General features: G+C 40.3%; 1 protein-coding gene across 3 annotated transcripts in view; it reads left to right on the top strand.

Annotated features, from left to right (window-relative positions):
- Positions 1-24,045, top strand: part of Akap6 (A-kinase anchoring protein 6) — a 387,996-nt gene that overhangs the window by 238,899 nt on the left and 125,052 nt on the right. For all 3 annotated transcript variants that reach the window (XM_013347205.2, XM_013347218.2, XM_013347211.2), the window contains exon 8: positions 20,010-20,158. In XM_013347205.2, coding sequence (XP_013202659.1) covers positions 20,010-20,158 — 149 coding nt within the window. The remainder of the gene's footprint in view (positions 1-20,009; positions 20,159-24,045) is intronic.

Here is a 24,045-nt window from a genome sequence, read left to right as displayed (position 1 = left end):
ATTTTTTTTCATGCTTCTAAATGTTCTGGATTGGCATTGTCATCATGGTAGTCGAGGGATCTTCCTGTTGGTGCAGACAGTCTGCTCCACATCTCATGGACCTGCTGTAGTTCATTTGTACCTGCGTGTCAGAGAACCTGAGACAGTGATTTAGAGAGAGCAGCCACTTCCTTGTCACAGAGGTTGAGACACCTAAGATTGGGCACCATCAGGTCTGCTGTCTCATGAGGGCTGGGTTTCTATTTTCAGAATAGCACCTCTTTGCTGTATCTTGTGAAGATGAACACTCTTCTGACAGTTGGAAGGGATGGGGGATAAGAATGCTTCCTTCAACCTTGAGTCCTCCTAGGAGGGTGCTGAGCCCGAAAGGCTGAGGGCCTACCAAAGGGCACACTTCTGTTGCCTTGGGATTAAGTTTCAACACAGATTGGGGTGGGACACCATCACTGTGGGCTGTTGAAGACACATCTCCCATGGTGGTTAGACATAGCACACTGTTATAATTTTTTAGAGTTCTTTTATTTTGCAGACTTTTTTATTGATTAGTTTTTTTTGTCTCCCTTTGGTCCTGAGCCTAGATCTTCTCCTCTTTGTACACATACATCTTCCTAGAAGTTTGTTCTAAATCTTTAGTTCAGTCTCCGTGGAATCTGCGTAGAAAGTTGCCAGTTGTTTTTTATGCTCTTGACACCTAACTTTGCATGCTGGGTAAACATATGCAATAATATAACAACTAAGCTTATATTTCTCCTGTCCCACTCCCCTATCCGTGTCCTGCCTGAATGTGCCAGCTTCCCAACAGCGGAGGCCTGAATAATTTTTACTATTCTCCTCTTCACTTTCCAAAGGGCACGAGTGGCCACCCAGTGCTTCTGCGTTTCCCTGGCTCAGACCATTTGGAAGCAGACTTTGTGTCTGCCAGCCCGGGCCTTGTCTGTTCCCCACCTGTCTCTGCTGGCTTTCCTTCCTTCTTGTGGAAACCCACTCTATCAAGGAACTGGGTAATTTTGTGAAGCATTCTTTTGTCTTCTGGTCTTTACAAAACACACAAAATTCCTTAAGAGGGAAGTCCTCATGTTATTTTCAGCACTATTGTATCAGATCGGAGATATTTTAACTTCCTTAAAGACACTGGCAGCCTTTGCCACCGAATGAAGCTGTTTCCAGCACAGAGTACGATTCTCCGCCTAAAGTGCAATTCACCCCTGACCTTTGAACTTTTCACCTTTTCTTCTTCCCTCATTTTCTCTCATTCCTCTCTCCGAATGCTCATCCAGAAAACTTTTTAATCAAATATTGATTTATTCTCATTCATCTTTCTATAACCCTCATTAAAACATGAAAGAGTTGTCTTCTTAACTAGCCCACGTTAGGCCTCAATGTAAGTATTCTACCATTGACAAATTAGACACCATGTTGGTTATTTTTTCCTATCTCTTTATTGATAAATAAGTAAGGACTGGGTGCCAATTTCCTCATTTATCATCTATAAGGATAATGACCTTTACCTTGAAGAAAACAATGAAGCTGATAGGGATAGATTTGTATCTGTTCTTTTGCTTTGAATGGCTTATATTTAGCAAACATAGAGGAAACAAAATACTGCCTCATTTTTATTTGTGGCCATGAACTGATCTAGTCAATGAAAAACACATACTAATTGAATTCTGTCATTTCACATTTACATATGACTGGAAATTTTAGGTCTCTTCCTATTAAAACTGGCGCAGACTCACAGTGGCAAACCAGAGACCCATTTGAGCTCTTCTGCCATGTGAGTCTAATATGAAACCATTGTACCTTAATCTCTTACTAATTGCTCAAACTTAAAGTCATTATTTTAGTTCTTTATTAAAAATGAGCCTTTGCCCTATAAAATGCCCATAATTTTTAGCAGCTATATATCTGCTGTGTAATTTCCTCTCTCAAAAAATGTCATGCTCAATTTAATATTGGTATGTCATTTGCAACTGGCTAGGGGAGCTTTTTGAAGCTATTACATACTCTAGCTTCCCCAGAGCTGGACTCTGAAGCCTGCATCCCTGACATTCTCAGACTGTTTTCCTGACACCATCGCACAGTCTCAGAATGCAATGGAATTGGTGAGGATGCGGCCTCTGCGAGAAAGTGAACTCAACCACAAAGGTGATGAGTTAAAACCAAATGAACAAGTCTATGGATTAGAAAGATACACCGCACTGAGTTTTTATAAAGGACACCTTACATGTCATCGTAATCTTTACAAAGCAGCTATTGAAAAACAAGATATAAAGAGTACAATATTCTACTCAGATGGATTCTTACACACAGAATAATATGTTTGGGATTTGCAACTTCAGTATAATTTAACATATAAGTTTGCTTGTCAAAATATTTTAATGAGAAAGTTATTTTTATTAAGCTAACCCACTAACAACCAGGAAAAGATAGAAAATGCAGTAGATTAAGAGCAGTTGACTATAGAAGAGGTATTGTCACAATCATCAAAATGTTCATCAGCACCGTTATTGTTGCCTTGCCTTGATTGACCTGTGATCTACAAGTGTCAATTAGATATTTTAAAATGCCAACAGCAAGGTTTCATATGAAACCTATGGCATATGAAGTGGGAGCCCTAACACTTGGGGAGATGCCATGGCCTTAAAGAACTAAAGATTATTTAGGAAGCTACAATTTACACATCGGAGAGGGTGTATCTCTACCAATGGAAGGTAGTCAGTGATGCACTCAGAAATATAAGCATAAGAGTGGGAACTGCGGACCTTCAGATTCATCCAAGTATGAGGGAAGGTATTTCATATAGAAGAGTTGCTTGTCAAGGCATCATGGTAAGAAATTTCCATATCTGGAGGCAAGGGGACATAGACAAATTGACGGGAGAAGGAATTGTATGAAAAGTAATAGATTTTAAAAGAAGGCTAGAATGTAGTTCTTTGGTGCAGTGCTTGCCTGGTGTGCTAAATAAATAAGGAGAGAAAATATGAGGAATAAAGGAAAGAATAGAAAAAAGAAAGGAAGAGGTTGGGATTAGCCTGGGAAAGTCCCCTTTTCACTAACATATCTATTGTCTAGGTAGGTGAATGAGCTCACACTGTGTGGTGTTCATGAAGGATAAAGGTTGACCCTGTAGTGACTGTAGCAAAGTGGCCAGTGTTAGGAAGAGAGGAGCAGCCAACCATCCTGGGATTCCCTGGAAACAAGCAATTGCACGTTAGCAATCACTTAAAAGAGCAAAGGAGCCTGTGCATTTGAATGCCCTCCCCAGCCCTTTCTCTCCCATTGCTGAGATACAATCTTATCAATGTAAGCCTTGCTTTCTGATGCCTTCTGTTTAGACTGGAGAGTCTGCTCCCAACACTTAGGACTCCTTTACTTTCATTGTGTAGCCACTCAGATTTCCTTGTGCCTCAAATACTGCCTTATAGACAGAAAAGATGTTCAGAGAATTAGCTATCTTAATTTTGTGTAATATTCTCTCTCTCCCTGAAGACCTCCCACTTGTTAGACAAGTACATGTCTGCTGAGCTGTACTCCCAACATCCTGAACTGTTTTCCCAGAGATTAAGCTGGTTAGGATTGATTTTCCTGCAAATGTGTGCTTTACAGGGTCGCTATTCTTTTTGCTATAACTTTAGCATAGCTTGAGAGAAAAAGATACAATGGTGTGCCTTACGGGTGTGATTTCGATAATATTTTATACAGTGATGAAATGGTATTCTCTAAGGCAATGATTAAGGGACACTGATGGTCAATGAACACAGCTTAAAATTCAGCACATCCCAGTGACCATTGTAAGGAAAAAACACACAAGTTAATCTTGTATTAATAAAAGTTATGTGCTTAGTGATTCCTTGGTGTCTGGTATGATATATGTTAAGTATGGGGACAGTAAATGGCTGTTTTCAAACAGACAGCATTGATGGTTTGAAAAATCAAATCTCGGCTCGTTTGAAGCTTTTCCTTGTTAAAGATAAAGATCACTCCTGGCTGCTGCTCTGCTTTGTCTCGGAGAAGGATCAGAAAAGCTGAAGCGGATGGTCCTGCTATGTCAAGTAGCCTAGCCATTTGTCCATCACGTACGAAGTAGGTGACAGGCTGCGGGAACCTTTCATGTCCGTGTCCTTTGCATTCTAACAGATTGCTGAAAGACCATGACATGATTCATGTTTAAAATATGGACATCATTGGCTCGATCTTTTCTAAAGAGCATCCCTTTTCATAGTGGTAGCTTTTACTCCCATGCCTCATCCTGTTTAATATTTTAAATTTGGTGTGTTCTCTAAAAGGAATTGCTATTTTGTGATTTACAACCTTGGAGAAAAATAACATACTAGTCATAACTTTGCAGTTTTTTGTGATGCATGAAGATCAGATTTTTTAATGTTGGTTAATGCTTTGCTAATTAAAGTGTGCATGTTAATTAAAGCAGAGGCTAATGTTAATTACCTATATTAATGGAATCTCATGTAGCACCTGCCTGAAGCAATGGGTTCAATTTTCAAAATATCTCAATTAAGGCTGAAACTTTTGATTTGCATCTAGTAGGGTTTCAATTAACTGCACTGAAAACTTCAAAAACACTCTTAGGGGTGCAAAACAGCAGTGATTATATGAAGTACAGTGGAGTCTGTTAAGTTCAGTTATAAAGACTTCTTTCATTAGTTTTAACTCTTTTTTTTTTCCGGCCAAGATTCTATTCATTTAATGAAAGTCAACGAAAGCAGTCAGACGTATATTATTCCCCATAATCCCATCTGCAGGAGGCTGAGGCAGGAGAATGATGTATTTAAAACCAGTCAGGGATTCATAGAATCACATTGTCTAAACTAAAACTAAAGTGCAGTGCAAACATCAGCTCTTGAAATATCTCTCCAGTGTTGGCCCGTGAATGCACCCCCTTCCCTTACAGCATTCTGCCCTGGATGACCGTGGTTTAGTCCGTGTCCCTTGCTAATGAGTGTCTTGATTCCTTTTATTTAGCCATATATAACCACTGTGTACTTAACCCTATATAAGCATGTTTTAGGGGCTTCCAACATTGTTGTGTGTTTGTAAATAGCTAAATATATTTCTTGGCTGTAGTAGAAGCCTGACTAATTCATTGTTGCTGTGAGCACAGCCGTGGCTTCTTTCCTGTTTATGTGGCTGCCTTCTGTAAGGCACCAAGTTGCCGTTTGGTCTTCTCAGTACAGTGTCCGATAGAAGGCTGATATTTCTGTTGCTAAGTTAAATATGGTCTGGAATGGAGACGGGGGTGCTTTTTTAAGATAAGCCATCGTTATAACAGCAGTGAGCTGTTATATAAACATTCTGGTGATGATTGTGTTAACATTATCTTCTAGTTCCAAACTTAACAACCTGGATGTTCTATAAGCAAACCCGGCTCATGACCTCAAGCACAGTAGAACGCTTGTGTTGTTTTGGAAGATAATACGTGAGATTACCATATTAAGGGGACGAAAACTTAAAATAATTAATTAAAATATAAACAGATAGCTGAAGACAGGTACGTCGTGATTAGTATGCATATCGCCAGCTCTCCCTAACCTACTGCTGTATTTGCTAAAGTCCCAATAACAACCATTCCCACTGGGTCTTTGGAAGGGATTATGAGCTAACAGTGATAACCTTTTTGACATCTAGTATAATCATGGTTTCAGAAAAATAGTTTCCATTACTGTGAATAATTGAAAGAGAAGTAATCGTCTCAATAGGTATATACAAATAGATTACAAACTGATTTATGGTCCCTGGAAGTCAGCATCATTAACTCTTATTGTGCTTTAGCAGACTTTGACTCTGATAACGGACTGTCAATCTCAGAGGGCCAAGATTTGTCTCCATTCAGCCGTAGAGAATATCAAACAAGCATGAGATTGCCATGTGCAAGGTATGACTACCAAGGTGACACAAAAGGCACATAGCTGCCTCTGATGTGCTATTAGCATGAGGACTAAAAAAAAAAAGATTTGAGGTAACGGCAAAGAGTATTATGTAGGCTAAAAGATGCTGGCTGTCAGTCTTCCTGAAGGCAGAACACGTGACTGTCAGAAAGGATGTTATGAGTTCACTAGTGAAGACCAGTGCAGGGAGAGAAGAGGCAGCGAGAGCGCTTGACCCTCACAACACAGCTGCCTAGTGAGCCAGCCGGTCAGTTGGAAGCGGGAATCAATGTAGTAACTAGCTCGCTAATGCTATGGATACACACAGCAGACTTTCCTCGGCTGAGGCAATGGGCCAGGCCTTCACAACTAGAAGAGCAAAGTCACCAAAGCATCTGATCCCTGTTGTATCACCATTAAGGTGGCAGATGGCAAAGCATTAGCAGAAAGGCATTGAGAACAGCTGGAAAACATCTGGTGGGAAGAGACAACCTAATGGGTACACTTGGCTGTGCCAAATTGAAAGGCAATTACTGGGGATCCTGGAAAGAAACTTCTATGTATGGTTCATATAGGGGCGGAGAGCTGGCTAGAACAATAAAGTCTAGTTTAGAGCTTTGGAAATTCTGAAAAGAAATGACATTAGAACCCTGGGAATAGACTAGAGAACGACAATTTGCTCTCTCCCCAGGTTCTAAGTGAGAACACAGCTTTCAGGGGCACCTGTGAATCTGTCTTGACCTGGGATCTTCTTGCATTGCTTCAGACTTTATTTTTGAAACAAGGTCCCCATTGATCTTGGAGCTCACTGATTGACTAGACTGGCTGGCCAGTGAGGTCCAGGGGTCCACTTATCTTTCTGCAGTGGCTTCTTATGTGGACACTGGGGATCCAAACTCAGGTACTCAGGCTTGTGCGGCCAGCGCTCTGCACACAGAGCTGTCTCTCCAGCTGTGGCTTTGGATTTCTCTTTCCATTTTCCTCCGTTACTGTTTGTCCTTGTCTGTCCCTGTGTCGGTGTTACCTGTGTCACGAGGTTCACCTATCTTTTTATAACTTCTCTACCTGTCAGGTTCAATCCAAACACAGCAATGTTTCCTTTTGGCAACTAATGATTTCTAACAGAACAAAGAAGCAGTAAGGAGGAGAAAATTCCCTAAGAGACTGATGGGCGAAAGGGAGCGGTCAGGTGCACCGATGCCTGTTGTACAAGCAAAGAGATTCCCTCGCAGACTGACAGACACCACCTGCCCATCCCACCTACAGAGGATTGTGCGTTTGTAGGCGTGGCATGAAGGAGAAGTTAACCTGAGCAGGTCTCCACGGAATGCCATATGACTGAACCTCTTCCGAAGAGGTTCAGAAAGTGGTCAAAGTGTGTAGCTTCCATAGCAGACTTGATAATGGTATCCCAGTTGCCAGCTGTTTGAACTGCTGGAAGTGCCAGTCAGGGACTCCTCCCTATGGAGTGGAAACCGTGGTTTCAGGACTGTTGCTTACAGATGATACCTGCAACGAAGTGGAGCTCAAAAACTGAAGCCCATGACTTGGAGCCAGAAGCTCTGGAGAAATTCTTTCCAATATCTATGTGACAAGTTCCTCATCTCTTTCCACTGGCAAGGATAATATCTGGTATATTGGTGCCCAGGATAAGTTGTGAATATTAAGGAACATGTTATACATGGGACCCAAATCACAAAAGTATATGTAATCTATTATGAGAAGTATCTAATTCTATTGGTAAGTGATCTTAGATTAAACAAAATGTTGCTATCCATCATTTAAGCATTAATCCAGATGCCCAATGAATACACCCAGTTTAGGTAATAGACAGTGTGGTCATGATTAGACATCCAATTCATTTATAATTTGCATACTGTGTCAAATAATGGGGTAAAATCAATAATTATTTCATAGGATAATAGATTATTTGAGGTAGAACTATAAAACATAAATATCCAATTAAATAAAATATAAAACTTATGCTTCTTCCCAAATGTTGTATGGAATGATAGAGAGCTGCATCTTCATCCCGAGTGTGGAGTTATGCCTAATATCAAGTGGTTTATCAGTTTTTGAGAGCATCATTCTCTTAGGTGTGGTTCTAAAGCTACAAGATAACAGCTTAGATCAAATAAAATAAATAAAAATGTATTTAATGCCAGAGTGACAGGAACTCTCTTCTCACAGCTGCCTTGACTGCGACCCTGGTCATTTTTGTTTCTGTCTCAAAATGCCGTTCATGCTAACGTCCCACCATCCTTTGCCACTCTGAATGAGCCAGGTGACTTATTGTGTGAATTGCTTCGTGTTCTAGATTCATGCTCAGGAAATCTCCTAATTTCTTTTTCTTTCACTTCTAGTTCTTCCCCAGTCATTGTTTGTTATAAACTGAAATTTTAGTCAAGAAGAGTTCTTGGACTGAGGCTTCGCGACATGCGTGGTTCTGGGGGTGGCACCTCCTGTCAGGATTTCTACTGTTTGTGGTGCCAGTGTGGAGGAGGTGTCCAGAGACCTTCATGCAGTTGAGATTCCCCTTAGAGTTAGCAGGCAGTCAGTGGACCCTGTGCATTGTGGGGATTTAGTTCCCCATTAACATATCCGTTGGTGATGCATGTTACAATCAATTATTTCTTTGGAAGTTACAAAATGGTGGACTACTAGTTGTAATATTTATTATACATTTCTAGCTGCTAAAAAAAAACCATAAAGTTTTCTTGTGCCACCTCTGATAATTACAGTTTCTCTTCTAATATCCTTTTGTTTCCCAGTGGAACAATGTATTAGAATAACAGCACCTCCCATGATGGCATTACTGTCTCTTTTTCTGGTTTGAATACAGTTATGTACAAATTTACTTGTATTTGTTCAGTATGTAACTATGACTTGAAGTGATTCTATTTGGAGCGTGTATTTTCTACATTTGCCTGAAGGCCTCTTCAGGATACAGCTGTGTCTTTTTCTCTACAGTCAATGGCTGCCTCTTTGTTCTCTTTACAAGATGATATTGCAGGCTCATGTTGTATTTTTCCTGCTCCAAATTCCTGAATTAATTACTAAGCAGATATCTTTAACTCTTCTCGGATGGAATTAAGCCATTCCCACCCCTCCCTTGACCTCACCCACCCATTCAATCAGTCAATCAGTATATACTGAGCATCTGTCTGGACCAGAATCCTGTGGATGATACCAAAATAAATCTGGTTCATGTCTCACTCCTGGGGACACTTACAACATAATCATATAGAGGAACCATGAACACTTACACCATAGAAAGGGAAGTTGTTATACGAGATGGACAGATTATACAACCAGGAAATTCAGGTGAGAAGGAGGTTAGTTAGCCTGGAAAACAGGAGGAAAGAGAAGCTGCAGAAATGGAGAATTGCTGAGTAGAGAGATGGAAAAGCCTTCTTTGTGGGAGGGCACAGGCTAGTCTGATGTGAGTATAGATGGGTTTGGCCTTCTGTCAGAAAAGGAGTTCACAGAGGATAAGTGGGAAAGGGAACTGGGACCCAGCCCTAAAGAAACATAAACATGATGGAGAGACATTTAGCTCTATTCTGAAGCAAATGATAACCACGGAGGCTCTTGTGCTTTGTTTCTTGGCTTTTTGAATCAAGCAGTCATGATTGCCCGATCACATGATTATGGAAAAACTCTTACAAAGGCCTTTTTCTCTTGTGGACTTTTACTCATGTAGATGGTGGCTTGATGCTGAGTAACCTAGCAGAAGCCTGTGTGATGATGCATGCACTAGGTGGTCCTGTGATCTGTGTGTCACACACCTGCAGATCACAAGAAAACTTGCAGTGCCACTTCATAATCAGGGTCACTTCACTGTCCTCAGGCATGAGAGATTCCAGGGCATCTAAGATAACTGTTTCCCATGCACGAAGCTCTTTTCTTCTTGGATCATTTTTCAAATCTTAATATATTTCTGCTTATGCCTTGGAGTACAATTTGTATGATGAGTTTTAGCTATGTAAGGCATAGCAGAAATGCAAAAGGACCCACACTATGAAAATGCTGCCAAAGACAAAAAGACTGGAAAGTCACACAGGCCTTGTGTTTTTTTTTTTTTTTGTGAGATTACTTGCTGTGTTGTTGATACACTTACTGGAATGTCTGTCATCTAGTTTCATATCTTAATTGTGGTGGTTTGAATGATAATGGGCCATAGGACATGGAGTTGAATGCTTAGTGGCAATTGGTGGAACTGTTTGGGAAGGATTTGGAGGTGTGGTCTTGTTGAAGGCGTGTCACTGGGGGCAGACTTTGAGCTTTCAAAAGTCAATGACGTCCTAGTTATCTCTCTCTGTCTCGTGCCTAACCTAAAGATCAGAATGTTAGCTCTCAGTGTCAGCACCACACCTGCCTGCCTGCTGCTGCTGTGCTTCTCACCATGATGGTCATGGGTTCTAATCTCTGAAACTGTAAGCAATTCCCCAGGAAATTGGTTCTTCTATCACCAAGACCAGGGTCATGGTGATTTTTCACAGCAATAGAAGAGTAATTAAGATATATGTACATATACATACATACATATGATGAAGCAAGCTATTAGCATCTAAAAGATGACTGTTCCATCTTAGATGTAGCAAAGAACATATACTATTAAATTTGAAATGGAAATATTAAAATAATTTTGAAGACATTCTTTGTGAAGAAATGCAACCTCACTGATACTTACAAGAATAATTGATACTTAGATTCTGAAAGTTGCACACAGAACAGATTCTGTGTAGGGTTATGATGTATATCATAAAACTTGAAAAATAATTGCTGGCCTTTCAACAGGTAAATTGTTCCATCCCCTCCCCTTTGAAAACTGGCAGCTAAGCTGGGGATGTTTAGGAATCTGAAAGTGATCCATTTAGGAGATTGACCAGTTATTAAGCATTTTCTCTTTCCTTGGCTCCTTTGGGACGGGATTTTTTTTCCTGTCCTGTTTGTATGATCAAGTGTTATTTTCTACTATATCTTTAAGAATTCCATTTTCAACCATTGTCTGAAACAAGATAAAGTTTCTTCATGTCAGAGTTTATTGAATTCTTTATCTTATTTCAGAGAGACCTGCTAAAACTAGATGTCCCTGTAAATTTAAATCTGTAACAGAGGGGATTAGTGATGTCCAAGGGCTTTCATGTTCACAAATTTCAGGGAAGCCCAATCCATTTTTTAAACTGAAAAGAATTTCTGGTGAAGCCAGGTGGTGGTGGTGCATGCCTTTAATCCCAGCACTCAGGGAGTCAGAGGCAGGTAGATCTCTGTCAGTTTGAGGTTAGCCTGATCTATAGAGTGACTTCCAGGACAGCCAGAGATACACAGAGAAACCCTGTCTTGGAAAACGAAAAGAAAGAATTGCAGGTGATTTTGGTCAGAATCCCATCTTACAGTCAGATTAGCAGTCTCAGATTCTGATTAGAACCAACCATGACGCTACTCCTGCAAGGACTCAGCTTCTTCTAGCGAGACTATCAGCAAGGTATCTCAGGAGCTCCCACACAACAACTCCCCACTCATTCAGCACACAGTTTTCTGGGCACTCGAGAGGCAATCGTCAATAAGAAAGATGTAGACTCATGTACAAAATTCTCTAAAACAAACAAACAAAAAAAGACATGGTCCCTGCCATTGTGGAATTTAGTTTCTAGTGAAATCTGAATTAAAAACTCATATTCTAGAAAATGCAAACTAGCAAGATAAAACAAAAATGAATCAAATATAGTCATAAATATCAGGAAGCTCAAAGATGGAGGAGTGGGGAGGAGAAAGAGAGGGAGAATAATTGGGGAAAGAAAAGCCATTAGAACAGATTTTGAAGATAAAAATGTGCTAGTCCAGTGGAAAGGAGAAGTGGAAAATTCCAGGCAGAGAGAAGTACATGGCCACAGTGGAAAGGAAGTAGGTCCATACCAGCAGTGATGCTGAAAGATGTGTCCAGCCATCAGGAAGACAAGCAGCTCAGCAGACTGGAGTGACAGACAATGAAGACCGAATACTGCAGGTCCTTGAAGACTCTGGAGAGGCATGGCTATAGCACACGGGTTGCCAATATAAGAAGTCAGATGTAAACCACTGTTTCAGAGAAACGTTTGTCCTGACTAAAATAGATTTAGAGCGTAGCACCCTATTCATGTCGTCAGCTCATCTGTTCACTCTGCCCTTAAAATCAACAGCAACAGAAAATGGAGGATATAATTTTTCTTACCCTGATCCTTACTTAGAATACCAGTATGTCTGATGGATAGGAATAGAGTCATCAAGGATGAGGGAAAAAAGACATGTGTGTTTCCTTTTGTTTGTCTTTAATGACTGTGATAGCTCAGGGACCTAGTAAGAATTTTCAGGACGATCTAAGCAGCATGGCAAGTTCTACATGCTGTGAGCAGTCTTGATGGTCAGTGGTCAACCTGTGTCTACACACACACACACAAATCACTATTGCAGAAGTATGTGGGGGGGGTGTGTGGAGGTGGATGGACACAGATTTCCCAGAAAAATAGTAACTGTTCTTTTTATTATTTGGAGAACCTGTAGAAAAGAGAGAATTATTGCCCCGACGTTTAGGGTTCACTTTAAATCTTGGTTTTGCGGGCCCTGTTCTGGTAACCGCTCTTTTCTCTCAAGACATTGCGTTTTGTCCACTGGATCTTCTATGTCCTGCTTGCCCTTTCTTCCTCTTGGGTTCTCCTCCCCCACGGACATACAGGAGCCTGCTTCTGAATCAGTGTGAACTATTCTGACTCTGGGGCCCAGGGGGAATCCTGACTTTCCATGGTCTCTTCCTGTCTGAGACCCTCACCTCCAAGGCGCTGATCCCAGATAAGTTTTAAACCTCGGTGAGAAGCGTGAATACCCAAGATGTGGGTGTGCTTTCCTAGGCTTCCTCACATCTCTTGTGCACAGAGATCTCTTTAAAACACATTGTTTGAATATTTATTCCATATATGTGTTTGTGGGTAGGGGCGTGCATAGAGCAATCCGCTCTCTTCTCCCATCGTGAAGCTTTGGGGGCTGAGCTCAACTTGTCCGCCTTAGTAACAAGGGCTTTCACCTGCTAAGCTGTCTCGGCGACTCTGCAGGCACATTTCTACCCGTACTTTTTTCTTAAACCGTTCTTGTGGGCTTGTGCGTTTTGTCTTTAACTGAAGAGAATTAAAGTGAACGAAACTGGAGACACTCCATGTTGACAGTTAACGCCTGCGCCTTTGTCGTGTGAGTCGGCATATAAGATGTTTTTTCCCCACTGAACTAGCTAACAGGAACTGGGATAAGGGAGTACACACGGCAGGGGGAGCTCCTATACATATGGCTTTGTGACTTGCTACAATAATTTTATCTAACGTTGAGGGTTCAGGTCACTCAGCAAACATTCTTTGTTTCCTTTAGAACCTCCCAATTAGACTCAGTATATGTCTTTGGGTTATTATGATTAAAAGTCAATAGAATAAGAAGCAATGGTATTTTCTAAAAAATACTGGCATTTCCTACAAATATAGCTTTAAATAAAATATTAGCAGTTTAAAAGTAACTTTTCATATGTTCCTTTTTCTCCATCTCCATATATTTCTCATTAATCAGTGGACTATATCTCAATATAATTTCTAGATAAAATGTATTTTCTCCTTTTTAAATACTTTGATATTCTCATTTATTTTTACGGCATGTTCCTGCATGTCTCCAGAGGCACACAGCATTTTTATTCTCGTAAATTTATATTAGTTACAGTATCCAGCTGTTTTAGATATAGGATCATTTCCTGTTGGTACTGTTTCCAGGACAATTCTTTTTTCTCCTCACAAAAATGAAAAATGTAATTTAACAAAGATATCCTATAATTGCCTCCATATCTAGCAAGGTATCTAGCAATCTGAATACCTTATTTTATTTAAAACATCTGTCCACATAATGTCTAGCAATTGTCTAAAGCTATATCATCCATGGGAAACACAGCTGCTGCTATTTTTATTTAATTTATAGGAACCAACAAAAATGTCTCTTTATTGTGTCTTCTGCTGTTTTATTACATGCAAGGTATTTTCATCAATGAGAATTGCTTACCTTTTGGGTTCTGGCAATTAAGTTAGTGTCTTTCAAGTTGAAAAGGCCATTGTCCACAATCTTAAAGTCACTACAGAAACATTCTATAGAACAGTAAGCTTTTGTTACATATATGTGTATATATGTGTTACACACACACATATATATATATGAATATATGCACATGTAGATATTCAGGTGAGGAATATATGTAATATCAATTGCACACACACGTGTGTGTATGCACATATCTAGCAATATATCATAATAAAAGGGTGGCATGCTGTTCTTCTCATGTAACTAATACTGGAGGGACATTTTAATTGCTAGCCCTCTTAATGTATGTTTTTACTTACAATAAAAATGTAAAGTCTTGTGCTGAGAAGTCTTTCTACTGATTACAGCAATCAAATGATATTTGTTACTCTTTAGAAAAAATGCATATGGGGACTGGCGGGGGTGTCCACAAAAGGTCTTTATCCCAGGAGGATGCTGAGTTTTACACAGAGAAACAACCCATTTGTGAATTCTGCTTATTGTATATGACCCTTGAAGCCAATTAATTAAGTGTTTAACTTTTACTAGATTGTATCAATTTTGACTTAGCTGACTGTGAAAACAACAGATGCCCAGGCTTACAATAAAAGGAAAGTGCATAAGGAGATGGCTTACCTTTTCCAGGGAAATAATCAAAAGATTCCGTTTTGGAACACTAAGAGTATGAAAGGGAAATGTTTATGGTCCCCTAGTGACACACTGTTATGATTGACAGGAAAAACCAACATGCCTGCCACCTGAGACATCTTGTTCAGGAACTTTCTGGAGGGTAGTAAATTGGTGTTGGCACAAACACAAAAAAATAAAATGACTTGATTCAGCACTTTTCAATTCAAAATCCCCAAACACTAAAGAAAGCAGTAAATATTCATCAAATGATCAAAATTTATATTGATTTTTATTCTACATTAGCAGCTCAAAGTTGAGCTTCTTGACAGGGTGGATGTCGGCGTGGATGATTCTCTTTGAAATGAGAATATAGGCTCTGAACTGAGGGCTACCGTGCATTCCTGAACTATAGGCCCTGCTTATTAGAGCCCTGGGAGGCTGAATTTTCAGAAGAAAGTAAAAAGGCAGGCTTGTTTGGTTCTGTTTTGATAACTAAATTGTTATTATTAGTATGTAAAGTAATTCTTGTTGTTCCTGCTCCACTCCCCCGCCCCCACCCGTTTCCATTTGAAGACAGCTATTCTAGGGAACCCGGACTGCTCTCCGGGCTGGAGGGAGGGGGGTCTTGATTGGGGGAGGGGGAGGGACATGGGAGGCGGTAGAGGGGAGGAGGCAGAAATCTTAAATAAATAAATAAATAAATAAATAAATAAATTAAAAGAAATTCAAAGCAACCGGAGTTCTTGTGATAGCCAGAGACTTTGCAGTAACTGAGTAGCGTGGTAGCCTTTCTAGGCATCCCTGTACTGACCTGCAGGCTGAGAGAGTTCTGGCTGTATCTTCACAATATACATTTAAAATTTTGCGTTTCTGGTGGGGAATAAACACGAGTTTTCTGCAGGTTAGTGCGGAGGGTAGGAATTAGGCGGCGATGGCTGCAGAATGTAAACACAGACTTGCCGCATCTGTCACTAGGCAGAGATTTCGAAGGGAACAGTAATGGAGAAACATCGAAAATTCTAATCCTCCCTCCAGTCCACACCTTGTAATCACACTTCCCCCCACCGTAGCTCATGATACAAAATGCTGAATTTTTAATGAGTTTAACCTCTTGCATTCCAAAAAGGAAAGGCAGAATGGCGGGTGAAGTCTCTATAAATGCAACTGGGTGTCACGGTTCGTTTTTGTCTGTCAGAAGGAGGTGGCTTTCATTGCATTAATAAACACCCCATATGTCATTAAAACAGAGGGAAGACATTTCTTTTTATACATAAATGCAAGAGAAATGAAAATAGTGTTGATGTGAATGTCCCCACTTTGTTTGAATGTTACTATTTAACAATCTAATTAAAAGTACAGCTTTAAAGTTAAATTTCCTACATATGATAGTGAATGTTTTATTGATTTGCAAACAAATCAATAAAAAATAGCAATGATCACTTAAAACTCTAAATTATTATTGCTGAGTCTCTTAAATAAAGATATGAGAACTATCACTAACTATCCCTAATGCTAGGTTTTCTGGATGACACTATAATCATATTGCTATATACTTAATATATACAATACTATACACAATAATATTTACTGAAAATAATATCTAAATAGTTCAAAATTCTTAATTTTTCCACACCTTATTTGCTCTGTGTTCCTGTATGTATGTGTGCAGTGGGCAGAGAACACGTTTCAGGAGTTCATTCTCTCTTCCATCATGTGAGTCACAGGCATCAGGCTTGGGTAAGTGCCCACCGAGCCATCCCTTTGACCCTCTTGTTAAATATATATCTATATATATCTATATATATAGTTTTATTTAGTGATAAAAAATTCTAAAAAATATATTGTTTCCTTGACGCATTCTGAAGGATATTCTTAGTCTTATCCTTGAATGAATGTTGAGAACTTCTGATGAACCCCAGCTTTTCTGATTGTAGTTGTATATTCCCTGAGGACACACACAATGGCAAGCCTACATTTGCATTTTGGGTAATGTCCTATATATAAAAGACATTCACAACAGAGTTGTTGAAGACCTTCAATTGTCACTGTTACAAAGAAATATTTCTTCCTGTGTCCTGCTTCTTACTCTGGGAAGAAACTTTTGGTATCCTACTCAGGTGTGTGTGTTGTCTGGAAGGGTGACATAGGATCTCATGTAATATAATAATATGATAATAATCTCACTATTTCTGTCTAGTCAGAATGTACCTAATAATGGGTATGTGGATTAAGGTCTAGCAGAGCCCATTTCTGGACAAGAAATGTACTTTGAATTTCAAAAGTAGATTATGGTAAGAAATTTTGAACCACTAACCATGTCAATAAAAACAAAAAGGTGAAAGGAAAAAAGAAATCTCTTTGTGAATAAAAAAATGGATGAGCTGTGGCTCAGAACGAAGATGGGAAACTCTGCCACACAACGGACAGGTGGGAAGGCCTGGATGGCAGACAACTCTTCAACAAAGACCAGAAACGAGGAGAAGACTGAGCCCTTCAGCCATCAAGAGCAAGTGTCCTGAGAACGTGCCCTCTACCATATTGGGGTCAAAGAGTAGGGTTGAGGTGAACAAAAGCTTAACTAGGGTATTCGGTGTGAAAGAGGAGAGAGATCAGAGGCAGCAGACACAGATAATAAATACAAACCTAGTTCTCCAGAGTAAAGAAAGGCACCATGGAGCCAGAGCCAGATGCCACGCCAGTGACAACAACTCTCTTGAGTTTTCATGTCATTTTTTTTTAACCATAAGAAAAGCAACAACATTAGGGGAGCTAATGTGTGACTGTAAATAACACAGGGTTGAAGAATAGTAGGAGAAAAGGTGGCTTTTGTGGACATCACTATGGGCACTAAAGAGACTTCTAGTTTGTAAGTGGAGGGACTGGTGTCACATAGGAACAGGGACAGTACAGAAACAGAAGGGACCTAGCAGAAAGCGGGAGGCTGGATTTGGTGGTAACCTACCAAGTCTAGTATGATATCAGTTTTGAAACTTTATTTTATTGGGGGTGGTTAATAAAGACATTTTAATATAGGCTTAAGCATAAGGGTTAGGAGACAAGGGCATTCAGAAGTAGGACCCTCCCAAAAGTCTGTGTGTGAGGCGTGGGTTTCTTTAACAGAGTCACAGTTTACTGTTCTTTACAATAGTCAAACAGCACCAAAGGGTTTCTAAGGCAAAACAAAAGAATGATTTGAAGAAGGGAATATATTTAAAGGCCATCAGTTCCAAGTCACAGTCATTGAGCGTGTGTTGTGCCCACGGTGTCTGAAGGAAGGCAGTGAAGCAAAGCTAAACACAAGTGAGGGGATCGCCCCGCACAAGCTTGAAGTATCTTTGTATTGTCGGAGTTGGCTGTGACAGTGGCCCATTCTTAGAGTGTAATGTGAGGCCTCTGAGACCAGAGTCATGGTTTGTCTTTCACAAATGTCTGTTCTAGTCATCCTCACCTGGTTATACTTTGCTGCCGGGTGTTTGAGGCCATGAATGTAGCCCAAAATTAACCGTATTTTCTTTGGTCAGATAAGTTCAGGCAGGGCTCTTGATTGAGAAGCCCTGTGGCTCTTTCAGTTCCCCATCTCCCATCAACTCTTGAGAACTATTTTCTTCTGCTTGTACATCTCTTTGTAGACTGGAGGCAATATTGTAGTTTAAAATTTTATATGTAAGACTGGAGATGTGATGAGTACTTTTAACAATCGTCTGCTCTCTTAAGGTGTGTTTGTTTTTATTTTTTGAGACGGTTTCTCCTTACCTTTGGAGCCTGTCCTGTAGACCAGGCTGGCCTCAAACTATATGTATATGTACGTCCATATACATACAGGATCGTATATGTGTATGATTCTTAATCTAATTGAGTCTGTTCTTATTCAAGCCAGTTGGTTTAAGCAAGAAAATCTAGATGGATGAATAGATACTGGTTTTGAATTTTCTGAAACTAATACGTAACTATAGTAATCTAAATGTTATCTCTTTAAATTTTCTGTGGAAATTTAGGACATTCATAACTGGTTGCTTATGAAAACCAAAAATGTACGATGTCTAATGGTTCGGGCCCTTCAAGTGATAGCCACTCTGTGCTCTTCTCTCTCCTCCATAGCAGAGTCTTTTAAAAAGAGTCCAGGCCAAAGGCTTCCATTGGCTCTGAATGCTAAGAGTAGAAGGGCGTGTCTGCTGGACATCACGGTTTCTAAGAAGACACATAATGAAATCATGAAGTAGCAGTTCTAAGATTGGCCAGAAATGCTAGTAGAGGTGTTTGATTTTGTGAAATATACTAAGAGAAAAAGAAGGGTCCCGCGGTCCACCGTGCATGAGAACTCTCTGTTGCCTTCTCTCCTCCAACACGGGGAAGCGCGACCCTGAGGGGACTTCATGCTCAGTCTCAGCAGGTGTTTTAGGGAACCCAAAGCTACAGGGATTGTGACAGTGGCAATAAATAAAACATCTATCCAATGCATTTCCATTTAGCATTCTTTGGCCTCTGGTTGATTAAAAAAAATCCAAAAATTAAAAATAAAAAAGAAAAGAAAAATATCAACATGGTGATATTATTACTTTTTCTTTGCAGCGAGCCCCCAAGTGTTTATGATTCAATGATCCATGCCTATGTATAAAAAAGTCACTACACTAGTGGTTCTCAACCTGGGGGTTGTGACCCCCTTGAGGGCCAAGTGACCCTTTCACAGGAATTGCCTAAGACCATTGTAAAACACAGATATTTAAATTACAGTTCATAACAGTAGCAAATTTACAGTTATGAAGTAGCAATGAAAATAATTTTATAGTTGGGGTCATCACAACACAAAGAACTATATTAAAGGGTCACAGCATTAAGAGGGTTGAGAACCACTGCCCCATATCCATGATTTATAATTATTAAGACAATAGTTCAGAGAGTAAAAAAAAATGCAATAAATGAAGAATATGGCCGTTATTAAACATGTACTAGAATTTAAAAAAAGGTATTTTACTGCTCCCCAGTGAAGAAAATAAAAATTCAAAAAAGAAATGTGTATGTGTGTGTGTGTGTGTGTGTAATACCCCAGTGTATGAATTGAATGGAGACTTCTTTTAAAAAAGGATATATGTGAGAATGTGAGGAAGAGTATTATTAAGGAATTTCACAGCATTTTTATGTAAAGTCTTATCATGCAGTGTTATGACCTCAGGGATACTTTGTAATATTTACTGGGTCTTCTGAGAGTTCATTTATTCAGGTCATATTTTAAGGAAGAACTTATAAGATTCAGATCTATAATGTAATTCTGTAATATGCCCAGCTGATCCCATTAAACCCAACCCTACACAGGCCGTATAATGATGTGAACAGCTCCCTCCCTTCAAGCTGCTGTCCCTCACAGAGATGCATTCCTGCTGGACTAAGAGAGCCGTTCTCCTCTGCATTTCTCTGCAGGCTGAAGTGCAGCTCTGCTACCTGGAAGCACAAAGAGATGCTGTCGAGCAAATGTCCCTCAAGCTCTACAGCGAGCAGTACTCCAGCGGCAGCAAGAGAAAAGAGGAGTTTGCTGATATGTCCAAGACGCATTCGGTGGGAAGCAATGGGTAAGGGACTGTCATTCCATCCTTTCTGCTTCATTCTCTCTAACTTACTTTTTCAACCACATCCCTGGTTAGGTGGCACGCGGGAATTTCCTTCCTAGCTAGCAGACAAGGAAAGGTTTGATGGAGGGCTGGAGAAGAACCGTGGGTTTTATCAGCCTCTACCATCTAAGTCAGAGCTTTGTTACTATCTTGTAAAAGACAGTCAGCCTTGTGTTTCTTAGGAGTATTTTTGAGACTATATTTTATCGATAATATTGGTCTTTTTTCTGCATAGATTGTGTTCAAATCGCCCCTTGCTTTGACCTCAGTGTCTATGTTAAGGTTTGTTTATCATACTTCTAAACAAAAGAACTTTATTGGAAACTTGGAAGAACATAATATAGAGACCTAGTAGTGATTTAGAGACCATGGTCTGGCTAGCTACTTAGATTCACACAAAATCAGCTGGAATTATAGGCTAGTTCTTTTTTTTTTTTTTTACCTTTACTAAGTATTTATTTATTTATTTATTTTAATTTATTTATTTATTAAAGATCTCTGTCTCTTCCCCGCCACCGCCTCCAATTTCCCTCCCCCTCCCCCAATCAAGTCCCCCTCCCTCCTCAGCCCGAAGAGCAATCAGGGTTCCCTGAGCATCCAAGCTGCCTAGGCTCCCACAAAGCCATTACGTGCAGTAGGATCAGAGACCCATTGCCATTGTTCTTGAGTTCTCAGTAGTCCCCATTGTCCGCTATGTTCAGCGAGTCCGGCCTCATCCCAGGGCTTTTCAGACCCAGGCCAGCTGGCCTTGGCGAGTTCCCAATAGAACATCCCCACTGTCTCCTTGTGTGGGTGCACCCCTTGCAGTCCTGAGTTCCTTGCTCGCCCTCTCTCTCCTTCTGCTCCTGACTTGGACCTTGAGTACTAGAAATGGATGGAGGTGGGGGTTCTATGGGCTAGTTCTTGACTCTGTTTTTAGTGTTTGAGACAGGGTCTCACGTAATCCAGGCTGGCCTTGAGCTCACGTCTAGCCAAGGCTGACCTTGAACTCCCAATTCTCCTGCCTCTACACCTTGAGTGCTGAGGTGACAAGTATGTGCTACAGTGCCTGGAAAAGCTAACACCCGAGCAGTTTATAGTATATGAACCATGGTGGTGGCGGCAGTGACCTAGGAGCTCTTTGGTTTAGCCTGAGATGGATGGTTCCACTTAGCTAGGACTCGCTGCCCATAGCCTTCAGTATTTCCTACTGCCCATAAAGCAATACAAACATTTCCCAGTGTATTTATATATTTCTGTTTTCTAGTGCAATTTCAATATTTAATAGATGACCATTAAAGAGGAAAAGAGATGAAGTTAAATGATTTCATAGTTTTAATAGCTTAGTAATAATTATACTTAGTAAAATATAAGCAGTCACCCTTTTTTAGGCAGCAAGAGATAGACCCTGGTCTCCAGAGTTATATTACATGTTTATAGTACTATCTAAACTTGTGGGAATAACTCTATCCAGAATATTCCCTGAAAGGCAACAGAAGAGAAGCCCTTTCTTGCCCTTGGGTGCATCTTTTTTAATTGGGGTGGGGGTCTTTTTTGGGACAGGGTCTCACTATATACCTCTGGCTGTCTTGGAACTCACTGTGTAGACCAGGCTGACCTCAAACTCAGAGATCCACCTGTTTCTCTGCTAGAATTAAAGGTGTACCACTATGCCCACTTGCACTGACCTTTCGAAGCACTTAGATTTATAATGGACTCACAACCCTTGTACAATGTTGCGGGCTAAGTTAGCTCATAGGTTAGAGATTCTGTCCTGCTATAATAACTCAGGGTATAAGAATATAAGAAAAATACCAGAGTCATGATTTTGTTAAAAAACGAGAAGAAATAATTTCTATTTGCCATTCTAGCAGGTGGTGTTCTACACAGGAGACCTGCTATTCACTGGGAAGGGGGGTCAGCAGCAAGTGAGAAGGACAAGGTTGAATCTTAGAGCATGAACCATAAGCTGTTTGGGGGCCTTAATGAGCTTTAATTTCTCAAAATCCCTAAGCCTTCTCTGGCGTGCATGCAGGCACAGACTTTAGGTCACATTCTTGTGTTTTCTGAAAGCCTTGCGATTCAGCAGCACTGCGTGCCTTGACCTCAGATTCCAAGGGCCCAACCTGAGCGCTCGCACTGGACTCCGGACATCATAAATCTGCCCTGGGAATTGCTTAGTTAGCAACGAGCATTGTTCTGTGACGTGGGAGTAGGTGAACTTTCCTGATAGCCTTTGTTTGTGCTCCTTAGGGTGCTGAGGGCTGTGCATTGTGCAGAAATTTAAGAGTGCAGTGAAGGCAAGCCAGCCATTTAATAGTAGGAACAGAAACCTTTGCTGCACTCTAGTCCTTGCTAACACACAGGAAAGCTCTGTCTGAGGAATGTCTGTGGGTGAGGTTATCAGAGGTGTCTTGCCCCCAAGACTTTGCTCCCACAGTCAGATCTGTAATTCTGAAGCTTGAAAAACACAGCCTTGTAAAATTACTTAGTCCAATGATGGCTAAACCTCACTAACCATTCATATATATATATATATATATATATATATATATATATATATATATAATGAGCGTTGTTTCCAACAAGTAAATGTGGGAATAGCGTGGGCTTCCCAGGGTTTGTATTTCAAATGCAAAAATCCAATAGACTAATGATGTCGGTAGTCCAGTTCATAGCCTCTCATTCTCACACGCATGCTCAGACCATGTGTACAAATGTGGTTGTCTAAGAATTCTACAGGGAAGACACAGCTGCTATAATGAATGGTGTTCTTAAATTTCTACAAGTTTTGTGTCACAAAAAAATACTCGTTTTGAAATGAGTTTGTAGCCACTCTGGTTTGGTGAGAAGGTGTTTATCGGGGTGGTATATCAAAGTTCATACCCAGCTATCCAGTTTTGTAGTTAGCAGTCCTGGATGGGCGTGGTGGGAGGGTTTTCTGGAACATGAAGGAACATGCTCTGGCGATAGAGCATGTTTGTCTGTGGGAGACACTTGGCCTATGCATACCATCGTGGAACCCTGACTCCTGGGTGGCCTGGAGTGGTGATTATCATACTTAATAAAATATAAGCTGTCACCCCTTTTCACTTTTAGACTTGGGTTAGGCAGCAAGAGATAAACCCTGTTGATATATGTGAGTCTCTGTGATTCTCCGGGAAAATAAACACCATTACTTTTTTATCTAAGTGAGAGCAGTATTGATTGTTTTGTTTCTTTCATCAAGTAAGTCTTCATGAGGCCCTACTTTATGCGTGGCTCAATGTTCTCAATGATCTCAGGATCACTTGCATTCTGTATGCTCCGTAAACAGTAGCCTTCTCCCTTTTCAGGTGTTCGCTCCTATGAAGATGTTATCTAATTTCACTTTTCAAGAAAAATTCGAATATGTAGTCTAATGTATTAAATAGCTCTGTCCATGCTGAGAAAACTTAGTTTGGATGATTATTTATGTCCTCGGTTCAACATACAAATTAGGAATTAGAACATCCAACAGCTTAATGATTCCCTAACACAGCGTAGAAGATTTAAGATGGAGCTCCAAGCCACAGCTCCGAACCCTAGGTCAAGAACATAAAGGCTGTTGGGGTGGCGGCACACATGCCGTCTCAGCATCTCAGGAGAATGAGACAGGCAGTGTTTGAGGACAGTCTTTGGACAGCAAGATCCCATCTAAAAACTCCCACCACAAACAGCAGAACCCAAACAAAAAGGCAGATAATCTAAACAGTTACACTATCTCCTCTGTGAAGATCTGAACTCTACCCTTGACAGAATTTTATTATAAATCTTGCATTGCACTGTGTAAAATTGACAATGGAAAAAAATAAAGAAAGAAAGAAACCAATAGCCCTAAGGAGATTTCA

Source organism: Microtus ochrogaster, chromosome 1 (genome assembly GCF_000317375.1).
Source record: "Microtus ochrogaster isolate Prairie Vole_2 chromosome 1, MicOch1.0, whole genome shotgun sequence".
Taxonomy (NCBI): domain Eukaryota; kingdom Metazoa; phylum Chordata; class Mammalia; order Rodentia; family Cricetidae; genus Microtus; species Microtus ochrogaster.
The sequence above is the reverse complement of the archived record's forward strand: the minus strand, read 5'-3'. Positions and strand labels throughout refer to the sequence as shown.